Consider the following 14,299-nt stretch of genomic DNA (forward strand, 5'->3'; position numbering starts at 1 on the left):
AGTATTTACTTTTGTCGTTTTGCCTAATTCATTGCCGCACTCTCAGGTGAATTATTTTCAGCACGGAAAGAAGGGTGTGCAGACCTCAATAACTTCCTATGAAGTTGGCTTTTTGTTCAAAGCCAGCCTCCCAAATTCACTCTGTAGCCTGCAAAAAATATCTTCCCTTAGAGGTTGGCATTTCGGCTCGGCCCTATCACTTATTCTGTTTTGAACAATCACGCGGAGGAAGATGAAGGGAGCGATTCAAGCTTTGGAAGAGCATTAAAAAAAAAGAAGACTCTCTGAACACGGGAAGTCCTTTTTGCCTTCTGGGATGCTCCAAATAGCTCTCCCCTGTTCAAGCATATACTGTATTTCAGTGGTTCCCAATTTTTTTGGCCTGCCGCCCTCTTTCCGGAAAAAATATTACTTAGTGACCCCTGGAAAGGGGGCATGGCTTAGAGAGGTGGGCGTGGCTCCTGCTCAAATGGGTGGCCAGAACTGGGATGGGCGGAGTTACGAGCTCTGAGGTAGAGCTGAGCTTCTATCCTTGTCCTGCGGTGCCTACCAGGAAACAAGGGGCGGGGCTAGAGGAGGGGGCGGGGCCTCTTCCCAAGTGCCTGATGGGGCTGAACCTCTATACCCCACCCCCATGTTCTATCAAGGAGAGGTATAGAGGCTCAGCCCTGTCTTATGCCTTTGGGAAGAGGCCACGCCCCCACCCCTAGCTCCACCCTTTAGTCCTAAAAGACCTCTCAGGAGAGGTATAGAGGCTCAGCCCTGTCTCAGGCTCTTGGCAAGAGGCCACGCCCCTAGCCCCACCCTTTAGTCCTAAAAGGCTTCTCAGGAGAGATATAGAGGCTCAGCCCTGTCTCGGGCTCTTGGGTAGAGGCCCCGCCCCCACCCCTAGCCCCGCCCTTTAATCCCAAAAGGCCTCTCAGGAGAGGTATAGAGGCTCAGCCCTGTCTCATGCTCTTGGGAAAAGGCCACACCTCTAGCCCTGCTCTTGAGTCCTATAAGGCTTCTCAGGAGAGGTATAGAGGCTCAGCCCTGTCTCAGGCTCTTGGAAGGAGGCCCCGCCCCCACCCCTAGCCCCACCCTTTAGTCCTAAAAGGCCTCTCAGGAGAGGTATAGAGGCTCAGCCCTGTCTCGTGCTGTTGGGAAGAGGCCACACCCCTAGCCCTGCCCTTTAGTCCTAAAAGGCTTGTCAGGAGAGCTATAGAGGCTCAGCCCTGTCTTGGGCTCTTGGAAGGAGGCCCCGCTGTGTCCCAACAAGCGCCTCAGGAGAGGTATAGAATCTCAGCCCTGTCTCGGGCTCTTGGGAAGAAGCCACGCCCACTCCTCTAGCTCCGAAACTATATAGGTACATAAGGATTGCAAAAGCTTGCAAGGGGTTAATGTCTATATATCTGTAGGAGAGTTTAACAAATATTTCAGGAGAAAATGCTTTTATAAGATTATAAGATATATATATTTCTTCTTCCTGACTTGCAAGGGTGTCTTTTCAAAACATTCCCTTGGTTAAGAGCGAGGGAGGCTTTGCAAAAGAAAACACACTGAAAAGGGTGGAGAAGAGAGAAATAGATCACATATTGCAAGCAATATCCTGCAGGCTCCATTGCTGGCCTTGTCCTTGATCTGACTATAAGCCAGGGGAGGCTTTTTCAGCTTAAAAATAGGGCTGAGAAACCCGGCTTATCTTCGAGTATATACGGTATATATATTGTATTTCCTCGATTCCGAGATGTACTTTTCCCCCTATAAACATCTCAAAAATATGAGTTGCATCTTAGAATCATGGGTGGTATGTGTGTGTGTATCCCATGATTCTGAGACATGTATTCAATGATTCTAAGTCACACACTATTTTTGATATATTACCGTGTTTCCCCGAAAATAAGACAGTCTCTGATATTAATTTTTGCTCCCAAAGACACGCTAGGTCTTATTTTCAGGGGATGTCTTATTTTGCTCCCTAAAGGCTAATAACTATCATATTAAAGGAAATTGTGATCAACAAATGAATATAAGTGTCGTGGAATGAGCTGGGTCTTACTTCGCAACCCGGTTGACCTTCCTCATGACCCGTTCGTACTCCCGGAGGTTCATGAGAAGGCCTATCTTGGTGGTGAGGATCTTGTTGTTTGGGATTTGGTAGAGCATCTGTTCTCCTGGGAAGAAAGAAGGCATCAAACTGTAAGGAGGTAGGAAGAATTGACAGATATTCCTGGTAAATTCTGGACTACAGTTCCCACAATCTCCCAGCCAAATGAGGCTCAAATATCCAAGGGAAGCAGGTTGGCTCTACCTTGGACCTCATCCATTGTTGGAAATAGGAACCTTCCAACAACAACATCTGTTGCATCTACATTTAGACAACAACATCTATTACGGTCCATATACCCATCAGAAAACGTTTTCTGATGAGTCTATGGACCATAATAAATGTTGTATTGTGTTGAGTAATGTATATATTGGCTAACATACAGTATATGTTGATTTGCCAGTGATTGACTTCTTTGGTGTAGGAGGGGCTATAGTCATATGATTGTACTGAGCACATTCAGACACAGGACTCCATTTTGTTATCAGTATGTGTTTGGGCTTCAATAGAATGAGTTGCTTGTGGACTTCAACAAGTATGATTTTGGACTTCTGTGAGTACAATTATACTTTGGACTTAAGAATGAAATAAAGATGGAAAAAAATACAGACAAATTGTTATTCTTACTGACCACAGCCGCAAGACTGTGTTATGCTAAGTTATGGAAAAATCAAGATATACCTGATGAAGAAACCTGGATTACAAAAATCTTAGAAATTAGAAATATGGATAGGCTTACCTTTCTCATGACTAAGAATAAAGGAATGAAAATAAAGGAAACCAACTGGAAACAAGTGAATGAATATCTCATGTTAAAGAATAAAAAAATATTGATATGATAAGAACTATTCGTAAAAACAAAACTATGTACAAAAACAAAGTGGAAGAAAGAAGAAAGGGAGAAAAGAACAAGAATAGAACAGAAAAATAGAAAAGGAACAGACCTCTGGAAGTCAAAACACCCAATCATTTTGCTATGTAACATCGTTTCTCAATCCTGATAATTTTAACCTTTGTTTATATCTCAATCTCTTCTTCGCCTATGCTCTCTCTCTCTATATATATACACACACACACACACACACACACACACACACACACATATATATATTCTTCTATATACTGCAATTAAGTAACTATAACAATAATAACAAAATTTTAATTAATTTTTTCCAGAATATACACAATTTAGTGTAGGTAATGCACATAGTAAAATAGATATTATAACTTGCAGTCTTAAATCTGTTCTATTTATGTCCCTTTTTTCATATCTATATATTAACCTTTCTTTTTCTCTTTTCTTTTTTCCTTTTTCCTTTTCCTTCTTTATTACTATTATATTATTGTATTATAAAAGAAATCTTAATAAAAAGTATTTAAAAAAAAGAATGTGTTCTCAACACAGAGAAGCTACATCCTATCTATAACTGAACTTTACTAAGAAATGTGCCTGTATGGTGATTTAATACAAGATATTTTTGTGAGTAAAGAAGATATGTTATTTTTCTAAAGAATTTTTAAATTTTATATTTTAAACTAAGAGATTTCAAGGGAGAGTATATGTTGTGGGCGACTACAACTGCAACTTCAAAGAAACGTCATAAAACCAAATACAATAGAGTCTCACTTATCCAACATAAACGGGCTGGCAGAATGTTGGATAAGCGAATATGTTGGATAATAAGGAGGCATTAAGGAAAAGCCTATTAAACATCAAAATAGGTTATGATTTTACAAATGAAGCACCAAAACATCATGTTAGACAACAAATTTGGCAGAAAAAGTAGTTCTATACGCAATAATGCTATGTAGTAATTACTGTATTTACGAATTTAGCACCAAAATATGATGTATTGAAAACATTGACTACAAAAATGCATTGGATAATCCAGAATGTTGGATAACCAAGTGTTGGATAAGTGAGACTCTACTGTATATTTTTGTAATTTTTTTTTGTATTTATCCTTGGCAGTCTAACAGCTGAGTTACCTGTGTGCCATTACAAGAATGCTTGTGAATATCACTTGTTGACTTCTAAGAAGGCCACGCCTTTTCTTGACTAGTGGTTTGCAAAAGGTGGCCTCCAGATGTTCATAAAAATTCACATTTGCCAAACGGATATGATATTATTTTTCCTTTTCAATAAGCTTATGATTGCTATTTTTTTTCAAAATCCACCATCTACATTTGGTGGCTTCCAAAGAGGTGGGACAATCATAATTCCCAACCAATATGGGGCAGATGAAAGTCTGAGCATGGGATATCTGGAGACACATTTGTGAAAGTTGCCTCCTTGGAATATAATTCCGATCCTAAACCAACTCTCCACCCCAAGCAGGACCTCCTTTACCTTCTCTGAAGGCGTAATAAGTGTCTCTGAACTTGATTTCGGACCATTTCAGGAGATAATCCTCCCTCCGGTTGTCATAGATACGCTGCCAGCCCTTGTTCTTGCAGTAGAGGTTCAGTCTGCATTAGGAGGAAAGAAAGGGTTTTGGTCATGCCTTCTTCTTCCTCTTCTTCTTCTTCGTCAGTCTCTCCTTGGAGGAAGTCACGGCGGCGTAATCCGCACTGTTAACGAAGGCTTAATCAGATCTGAGCTCTTGAAATCCCCATTTTAAAAAACACTCTCAGCGAATGATTCTACAAGTGTGTCAATGTGGAGGGCTTACTAACTAACAATGGCAAAAAAAAATGGGACAGAGTGATTAAAATCCATTCGAAAAAATATAAAAGAGGGTCAAGGCAGAGCAGTCCCTACTACACAATTATAGTGCTATTATCCCATTTCCTCTGGAATCCTGGGATCTGTAGTCAGCACAGACACTAGAGCTCTCTAGTAGAGGATTTCCCCCTTCAGCATCCCATCCTTGACCATACTCTCCGATACCCTTATCTTTAAATAGAGTGTCTATATATATAAAAATGTAATGAAATTTGGGCCCAGAAGTAAACAACAAAACTAAAAGCCACAGAACCACGAAACTTGGCAACAGAACCCAACGGCCTTGCCGCTAGGTTCCTACAACAAAACCCAACATCTGGAACTGAACCGGGACCAAAAAAACAGGAAAAAACTATTGCGCCTGCGCAGAAGAGGAACCGGCGCGTGCCCAGCACATCCGCCCCTCGCATGCTCGCCTATTTCCGTCGCCGCCGCCATCTTTCCCAACATCCCCAAACCACACCGGGTGAGGAAAAAGACAGCCGGCAGAGATCACCATTCGAAAGGACGACATGCGGCTGAGAGGGAAAAGGAAAGGGCCAGAGGCCAACAGGCATAATAATAATAATAATAATAATAATAATAATAATAATAATAATAATAACTTGGGAAGTGTTCGGCTTGTGATTTCATGATATGAAATCCAGCATATCGATCTTGTTTGCTGTGTCATAATAAAATAATAATAATAATAATAATAATAATAATAATAATAATAATAGAAGCATAGAATCCAAGAGTTTGGAGAGACCCCTAAGGGCCATCCAGCCCAACCCTTCCAACTATGAAGCAGGACACAATCCAACCATTCACAACACATGGACAACGTATGAATACTATACAATACTACACAGGAACATAGACCCTCTCTACCCTCACCACTTTCACACTACACAAACAACCAAATGCATACTAAACATAAAGACAACCATACAAAAGACATTCAATACCACCACTTACTCCACAATTTTTAACCAACACCACCAGAAAATGCCACAGCAACGCGTGGCCGGGCACAGCTAGTTTATTTCTAAATAGAGTATTTGGAAGGCTTTCTCAAGTTAAAAATGGGTTTCTTGCATGTCAGGACATCCTGCTGAGACAAGAATCCTACATTTAAGAATGAAACTGGTGAAGAATTACATAGAGGTGTCTGCTGAAGCTAGGCATACATTGAGCATGCTGTAGATCAGTCACCAGAGGCTGATGGCTTAACTGATGATTTAGAGAGGATTGTGAGCTTGTCTGTGGCACAAAGCGATGGGTCCTCAAGTCAGGGAAATGATGGCTCTCTGTGTGAAAAAACTGGCTCCGAAAGTATGGGCCTCAAGGGCATTCAGGGGAGTCAGAAGTAGCAACAGCAGATAAGGATTTGAGTGAAGAGTTGAGTGATAAGGAGGGTTGCCATGAGAACCCACCTGCAGCTATGGAGATCAACAAAGGTCTTTGTTTATAAATTAGAGCCAAAAATAGATTACGTCATTCAGAGAGATTATGTGAGAAAGCTGGGAAAGAAATTCATGGGAAACAGAATGATTTCATGGGTGTCTATTAAGCAATAAGTTGTTTACCTTAAGGCCAGTTCAGGCAACACTGTGTTAGAGTAAGAAGCTAAGCCTGAGTTCTCTTGTGCCTGGTTTAAGTCAAGCTTTGATGCTGGATTTAAGTTTTCTATGTTATATTAATGTACTCTTGATCAAATTTTTACTAGTTATATCTTCCTGATTGTGGACTTCTGCTATCTGTGATTCTTGCTTGTTCCTGGACTTTGGATTACTGTTTGATTATCCCCTTTTGCTAAACGTTTTTGGATTATATATCTTCCTTTCTTATTCCTTATTTTATATGCTTTTTATATGGTTTTTACAACAAACTGTTTGCTTATTTTCCTGGACTCTTTGTGTGGTGCAGTGGTCATCGGTATTTCCAGAGCACGTATTTTGCATAGAAGTCTTCCCAGCCTCACTTAATTTTTTTAATGAATTATTTCCCCAAATCAACTCGCTAAGGGAGGAATTAAGCTAAGAAAACTGAAAGAAATAAGAGTGGGAGGTGATTCTGGACATCCTTACATATCAACCCCATTAGCTCCTCCGATATAAAAGAAAGGCCCTGATCCGAGGACGTCTTCTGGCTTCTTCTCCTCTGGCTGACTCATTCGGGGTGTTGCTTTGACTATCGTTTTGGGCACTTTGGGTTTGGTTTCACTTGTTGGCTCCCCTTCAGCCAAGCTGTGATTGCCTGGAAAGGCAAAAGAAGGCAAAAGGTTAGTGGTGGCCCCCAAAACCCACCTTAAATCCCAGCCCCCAAAATTGGCAAGGGTCCGGTCACTAGTGTTGTGATTTTGTATGGAATTGCTATTTGTTTTGTGTAGTTTCATTCGTTTGGTCTCATTTTCGTATTTGTTCTCGCTAATGAAAATTGGGCGACTATACGAACAGAAATTTCATCTGGCTGACGAAAAAACGAAAAGGTTTGGGCCATTAGCTGCAATGAGAGGGCTTCCGAGCAGTGATTCCCAAAGTGGGTGCTACCGCCCCCTGGTGGGCGCTGGAGCGATCCAGGGAGGCGGTGATGGCACCTATTAGGGCACGGGGGCGGGGACAGAGGAGGGGCGGGGCCTCTTCACAAGTGCCGGAGAGAGGGCTAAACATTTGAGGCGCCTGTTAGGACACATAGGGGGCAGAGCTAGAGGAGTGGCCGTGGCTTCGTCCCAAGAGCCCAAGACAGGGCTGAGAATCTATACCTCTCCTGAGGCGCTTGTTGGGACACAGAGGGCAGAGCTAGGGAAGGGGGCGGGGCCTCCTTCCAAGAGCCTGAGACAGGGCTGAGCCTCTATACCTCTCCTGAGAGGCCTTTTAGGACTAAAAAGTGGAGCTAGGGGTGGGGCCTCTTCCCAAGAGTACGAGACAGGGCTGAGCCTCTATATACCTCCCCTGAGGCACTTGTTAGAACACGAGGGTGGGGTATAGAGGTTCAGCCCCATCAGGCACTTGGGAAGAGGCCCCGCCCCCTCCTCTAGCCCTGCAGGCACCACAGAACAAGGATAAAAGCTCAGCCCTGCCTCAGAGCTCACAACTCTGCCCATCCCAGTCCTGGCTGCCCATTTGTGGCCCCGCCCACCACCCCCTCCCAGCCCTGCATCTTGGACTGGGGGAGAGGCTCAGCCCCGCCCTGTTAAGCAAGAGTCACGCCCACCCCTCTAAGCCACGCCCCCCTTTCCAGGGGGTGCTGAGTCATATTATTTCTGGAAAGGCAGGCCAAATAAGTTTGGGAACCACTGGGCTAGAGGGATGAGAATCGCCACACACGGAGAGCATTTCAACCCTTTTTAGCCCACCAATTTTTAAAATGTTTGGGTCTTCTCCAGAGTACTATTGCTATTATTGCTATTATTATTATTATATTATTATTACCCATTGGCACACATCAGATGTAATGAGAAAGCACTGCAGCCCTCTGTCAGTACCTGCTTATTCTTACGAAGCAGAAACGAAAGGAAAACGAAAGCAAGCACGGTAACTGCGGCTTTCGTTTTCGTGTCGCCTCTCGTTTCCTACAAAAATGTCGTCATTCGTTTTGTGTAGTAATGGATAGGATAGTAGTAATGGGACCATGAATACAAGCGTAAAAAAAAGGCCAAATCTCTACAGTGTGATGGCAAATCAACTGAAAGAATATGGATAGATTTAACAGTGTGATGAAGTGAGGGAAATCATCCGTTTCATTTCAACACGGAGTCTGGCTAAGCTCTAGTTTGCTTCAACGTGATGAAGTCTATCTTATTGGAAGAGCTTTGGTGTTGTTACAGGCTAAAGCTCACAGTTTCAGCCTTTCACACTACACACTTTTAGCACTGTGATCCCACTATAACTTTCACGACTACATATTACGGAATTTCAATATCAACGAGGAGTCTACAGAAATGGGAGCAAAGGGGGAAACCAAACCAGGATGCCTACTCCTTTGCTTTTGTACTTTCACGTCTTCCGGCATTCGGTTTTCAAACATTTGCACGGGCTTCTCCTTCTTGCTGGTTACGCACTTAGAATCTACAAAGCAAGAAAACAAATAGGTATTTATTGGTAGCAATGGGAAGAAGAACATTCACAGTTACATACCTATTCCTGGCTGAAATATGGATTTTTCTTAACAGGCAGAAAATTGTGAAAATTTTGCAGTTTTGACCCGTTTTTCAGACATTCCAGTGTTTTTCTGAGATAGCCCAAAAATACATGTGGCATGTATTGTATGGCAATATTGAAATGCTACTCGTACTATCAGCTCTTATTATGTGCTTTCAGGTTGGTTCCAATTTATGACAACATTATCCTCAAATTTTTTCTTGGCAAGATTTATTTCAGCAACATTTGCCATTGGCTTCCTCTGAGGTGGAAAGTGTGTCTGACCAGAGTTTTTCAAATTCCTAATCCAACACACACAAGAGTTATTTATTTATTGACAGTATTTATATTCCGCCCTTCTCACCCTGAAGGGGACTCAGGGCGGATGACAGAATACATATCATCATCATCATCATCATAATCATTTAATTACTTATTAATCGCCCTCCATCCAAGATGCTCTAGGCGATTTACAAGATAAAATTATAAAGGATAAAAATACATATACAGCAAACATGCAATGCCGTTATACACGGACAGGACAGACAACAGATAGAGGTATATAGGCATTTCCCATCTTCGGCATCTTGGAAGTTGTGCTCGATTCCGTGGTGTTGCTCCATTCTCCATGTCGATGAGACTTCTTTTTTTGATCGCCAGCTAGTTCCTTATGGTGCCACTAGCTGTGCCTGGCCACACGTTGCTGTGGCAAAGTGGTGGTGGTATTGGTTAAAAATTGTTGTGTAATTTTTGACGTTATTTGCAATTTTTTTATTAATTTTATTGTAAGTTATATTTTTATTTATTATATTTTATTTTCTTGTATTATTTTTAGTTATTTTCTGTTATTATAGTATTTTATTGTATTAATTTTTAGTGTTTTTTAATTATTTTTTATTGGGTTGCTAGGAGACCAAGTTGGAGGAGCTTAGCCTTCTAACTGGCAGCAATTGGATAAAAGCAATAATTCCTCTCTCTCTAATTAGGACTTTATTTTTCTTTTCTTTTTGTTGTATCAACCGAGAGGCGTAGATGATGGGTTGTATTGTCAAATTTCGAGGTTGAGGGGCCTGTAGTTTTGTTGTTTTGTGGGCCGCCATGATGCCATCACTCTTTTATATATATAGATTAAAATACCTCCCCGCTTAAACGGTACCTATTTATCGACTCACAGCTGTTATCGAATTGCTAGGTAAGCAGAAGCCGGGCTCACAGTGGAAGCTCGCCCCGATCCACAGCTTGTGGTCGGCAAGATTTTCTGTAGCCGTGCTAACCATGACCGCTAATTCCTATACACCCGAAATTGCATAAAAAATTATTGGATGGAAAGGGGCCGCAAGTGGGAAAATATTACGAAGCCCTGGTCGAGAGAGACGAGGAGATGTTGCGAACACAACAGCGGCCTTCTGTTTGGTATGTGCTAACCGTGACCGCTAATTCCTATACTCCCGGAACTGCATAAAAAATTATTGGATGGGAAGGGGTCGCAAGTGGGAAAATATTATGAAGGAGAGAGACGAGGAGATGTTGCGAACACAACAGCGGCCTTCTGTTTGGTATGTGCTAACCGTGACTGCTAATTCCTATACACCCGGAATTGCATAAAAAATTATTGGATGGAAAGGGGTCACAAGTGGGAAAATATTACGAAACCCTGGTCGAGAGAGACGAGGAGATGTTGCGAACACAACAGCGGCCTTCTGTTTGGTCTGTGCTAACCGTGACCGCTAATTCCTATACACCCGGAATTGCATAAAAAATTATTGGATGGAAAGGGGTCACAAGTGGGAAAATATTACGAAACCCTGGTCGAGAGAGACGAGGAGATGTTGCGAACACAACAGCAGCCTTCTGTTTGGTATGTTCTCTCCCGCAGATACAACAAGCCAACAATCCTAGATTCAACCAAAAGCATGAGACCATCACGACTAAACAACAACTTGCATTGCGGGACAATGCTTTTGTTGTAACCTCACCTCGTTGTTTATAAAGTGGTGCGCTCTTAACCCTTTGCTTGCTCTTTCCCGTGCGTCTTTCCGCCTTGGCCGTCCCCCTGCGGGTCTCACCTGCTTTGTCGTAGTATGGATACCAACGGAAGCCTAGGCGAAGGGCAGATGCTTTCTCACAGGCATCCAAAGGTCTTTCATTCATCCATCCTATATAAGCCAGAACAGTTTTATAAGAACTGGGGGCGGAATGAAAGAAGAATGGGTGGAAGAAATAGCGAGTCCTTCCTTGGACTCCACTAGGATTCTAATACGTTACTTTTGAACCCAAGGTTCAAAAGAAGTTCTCAGGGGTTGCAGAATCAGAAACAAAGGAGCGGGACCAGAATACCCATCTATTAAAGACTAGCTGTGCCCGGCCACGCGTTGCTGTGCCGTTGTCTGGTGGTGTTGGTGAGAAATTGTTGAGGTAGCGGTGGTATTGAATGTGTGTTGTATGGTTGTCTTTATGTTTAGTATGCATTTGGTTGTTTGTGTACTGTGAAAGTGGTGACGATAGAGGGGGTCTATATGCGGAGCTTAGCCTTGTAACTGGCAGCAATTGGATAAAAACAATTATTCCTCTCCCTCTAATTAGGACTTTATTTTTCTTTTCTTTTTGTTGTATCAACCTAGAGCCGTGGATGATGGGTTGTGTTGTCAAATTTTGAGGTTGGGGGGGCCTGTAGTTTTGTTGTTTTGTGGGTCGCCGTGATGCCATCACTCTTTTCTAGATATAGATTGAAAGCCCATACATCCAGGATCGAAGATTTCGGAGAGGCATTTTAAGCCTTCTCAAAAAGGACAAAAGCTAAGCACAAATTCCAGAAAGCTACCAAATGGGGAATATCCAGTCTGAAGAACATCACAAGGAGGGATGGATTTAACCTCAAGGCATAACAGTTCCCATTCCTGCCCTAAAAGGTTTTGGGATCTCTCACTCTCAGTCTCTCACATGAATAAAAATTGAAACATTCGGCTGAAAAAATAGCATTCTATCTTCAGTGATGTGAGAATAAGAAATGATTTGCAATGTTATTTGGTGTAAGATGTGAACTTTGCTTCTACTCTGAACTCATCAGAAAGTTGGATAATGGGTTGTCAAGGCTTTCATGGATGGAATCACTGGGTTTCTGCGAGTTTTCTGGACTGTATGGCCATGTTCCAGAAGCGTTCTCTCCTAACGTTTCACCCACATCTATGGCAGGCATCCTCAGAAATTGTGAGGTTTGTTATATACTAGGCAAGTGATTCTGGCCATGAAAGCCTTCGGCAACACAAGTTGGGTAATCTTTTCTCCTTGCACATCCTTTTCTCCTTCCTTCCTTCCATCTGTCCTTCACTCCTCCCTCTATCCTCATCAATGTTAGGATCACTGTAGCAGTCTGGAACTGGCTGCTTTGGTTCTCTGCCATATAGAAGGGAGGTGCGGGGAAGGGAGTTTGGGTGCAGGGTAGTGTATATAAGATATATTTCTTATTTATTTATTTACAGCATTTATATATTTATGTTAGGACACAGGGGGCGGAGCTAGAGGAGTGGGTGTGGCTTCTTCCCAAGAGCCCGAGACAGGGCTGAGCCTCTATACCTCTCCTGAGGCGCTTGTTGGGACACAGAGGGTGGAGCTAGAGGAGGAGGCGGGGCCTCCTTCCAAGAGCCTGAGACAGGGCTGAGCCTCTATACCTTTCCTGAGGCGCTTGTTGGGACACAGAGGGTGGAGCTAGGGGAGGAGGCGGGGCCTCCTTCCAAGAGCCCAAGACAGGGCTGAGCATCTATACTTCTCCTAAGGCGCTTGTTGGGACACAGAGGGTGGAGCTAGGGGAGGAGGCGGGGCCTCCTTCCAAGAGCCTGAGACAGGGCTGAGCCTCTATATTTCTCCTGACAGGCCTTTTAGGACTAAAGGGTGGGGCTAGGGGCGGGGCCTCTTCCCAAGGGCCCGAGACAGAGCTGAGAATCTATACCTCTCCTGAGGCGCCTGTTAGCACACAGAGGGTGGAGCTAGCGGAGGAGGCGGGGCCTTCTTCCAAGAGCCTGAGACAGGGCTGAGCCTCTATATTTTTCCCGAGAGGCCTTTTAGGACTAAAGGGTGGGGCAAGGGGCGGGGCCTCTTCCCAAGAGCCGGAGACAGGACTGAGCCTCTACACCTCTCCTGAGGCGCCTGTTAGGACACAGAGGGTGGAGCTAGGGAAGGGGGCGGGGCCTCCTTCCAAGAACCTGAGACAGGGCTGAGATTTTATACTTCTCCTGAGAGGCCTTTTAGGACTAAAGGGCGGGGCTAGGGGCAGGGGTCTCTTCCCAAGAGCCTCTTATACCACCCCTGAGGTGCTTGTTAGAACACAGGGGTGTGGTATAAAGGCCCCGCCCCCTCCTCTAGCCCCGCCCCCATGTCCTGGTAGGTGCCATAGAACAGGGACAGAAGCTCAGCCCTGCCTCAGAGCTCATAATGCCACCCATCCCAGTCCTGGCTGCCCATTTGTGGCCCCGTCCACCTCCCCCACCCCCTTGGAGTAGGAGAGAGGCTCAGCCCCGCCCTTTTGAGCAGGAGCCACGCCCACCCCTCTAAGCCACACCCCCTTTCCAGGGGGTGCTGAGTAATATTTTTTTCTGGAAAGGGGGCGGCAGGCCAAATAAGTTTGGGAACCACTGCATTACAGGGTGTTAGAGCGGGAAATCTTTAGAACTGTTATTCAGTGATTGTGGAAAGATGGAATAAATCATTGTTGTGAGCCTGATTTCAACTCCTACAATCCTATCCTATCTTCTTCAGATCTGCTTGTTTCTCAAAATGGTTGTTGCAGGGATTCTTCTCATCAGAGCTTTGAAAGTTACTTAATAGGAAATCATTCCCCACACCTCACTAGAGTAACACGGCTGTTCCTCATTACGCTCTTGTTAATTCAGAGGACAAGACTGGTTGAGCCCCTTTTATATGGAACTAGCTGTGCCCGGCCACGCGTTGCTGTGGCGTTGTCTGGTGGTGTTGGTGAGAAATTGTTGAGGTAGTGGTGGTATTGAATGTATGTTTTATGGTTGTCTTTATGTTTAGTATGCATTTGGTTGTTAGTGTACTGTGAAAGTGGTGAGGATAGAGGACACTGTTTATGTTGGATTAGTGAGACTCTACTGTATATTTTAATCTTATATTACCTCCCTAGAACTGCCCCTTCTACACAGCTGTATAAAATACACACTGAAGTGAATTATCTGGCAGTGTGGACTCAAGATAATCCAGTTCAAAGCAGATAATATAAGATTCTAAATGTGTAATATATCTGTGTGGAAGGGCCTTGAGTCTACACTGCCATATAATCCAGTTAAAATCAGATAATCTGTATCTTATAGGCAGTGTGGAAGAGGCCTGAGGCCTAACTGTGCCTGT

General features: G+C 43.6%; 1 protein-coding gene across 7 annotated transcripts in view; it reads right to left on the bottom strand.

Annotated features, from left to right (window-relative positions):
- The window catches only part of ttll10 (tubulin tyrosine ligase like 10), a 210,345-nt gene that overhangs the window by 12,172 nt on the left and 183,874 nt on the right, over positions 1–14,299 (bottom strand). For all 7 annotated transcript variants that reach the window (XM_062965526.1, XM_062965527.1, XM_062965528.1 and 4 more), the window contains 4 exons: positions 8,774–8,863; positions 6,884–7,052; positions 4,437–4,555; positions 2,039–2,153 (listed from right to left, as the gene is read on the bottom strand). In XM_062965526.1, coding sequence (XP_062821596.1) covers positions 2,039–2,153; positions 4,437–4,555; positions 6,884–7,052; positions 8,774–8,863 — 493 coding nt within the window. The remainder of the gene's footprint in view (positions 1–2,038; positions 2,154–4,436; positions 4,556–6,883; positions 7,053–8,773; positions 8,864–14,299) is intronic.

The sequence above is a fragment of the Anolis carolinensis genome, unplaced genomic scaffold (assembly GCF_035594765.1).
Source record: "Anolis carolinensis isolate JA03-04 unplaced genomic scaffold, rAnoCar3.1.pri scaffold_15, whole genome shotgun sequence".
NCBI classification, from domain to species: Eukaryota; Metazoa; Chordata; class Lepidosauria; order Squamata; family Dactyloidae; genus Anolis; species Anolis carolinensis.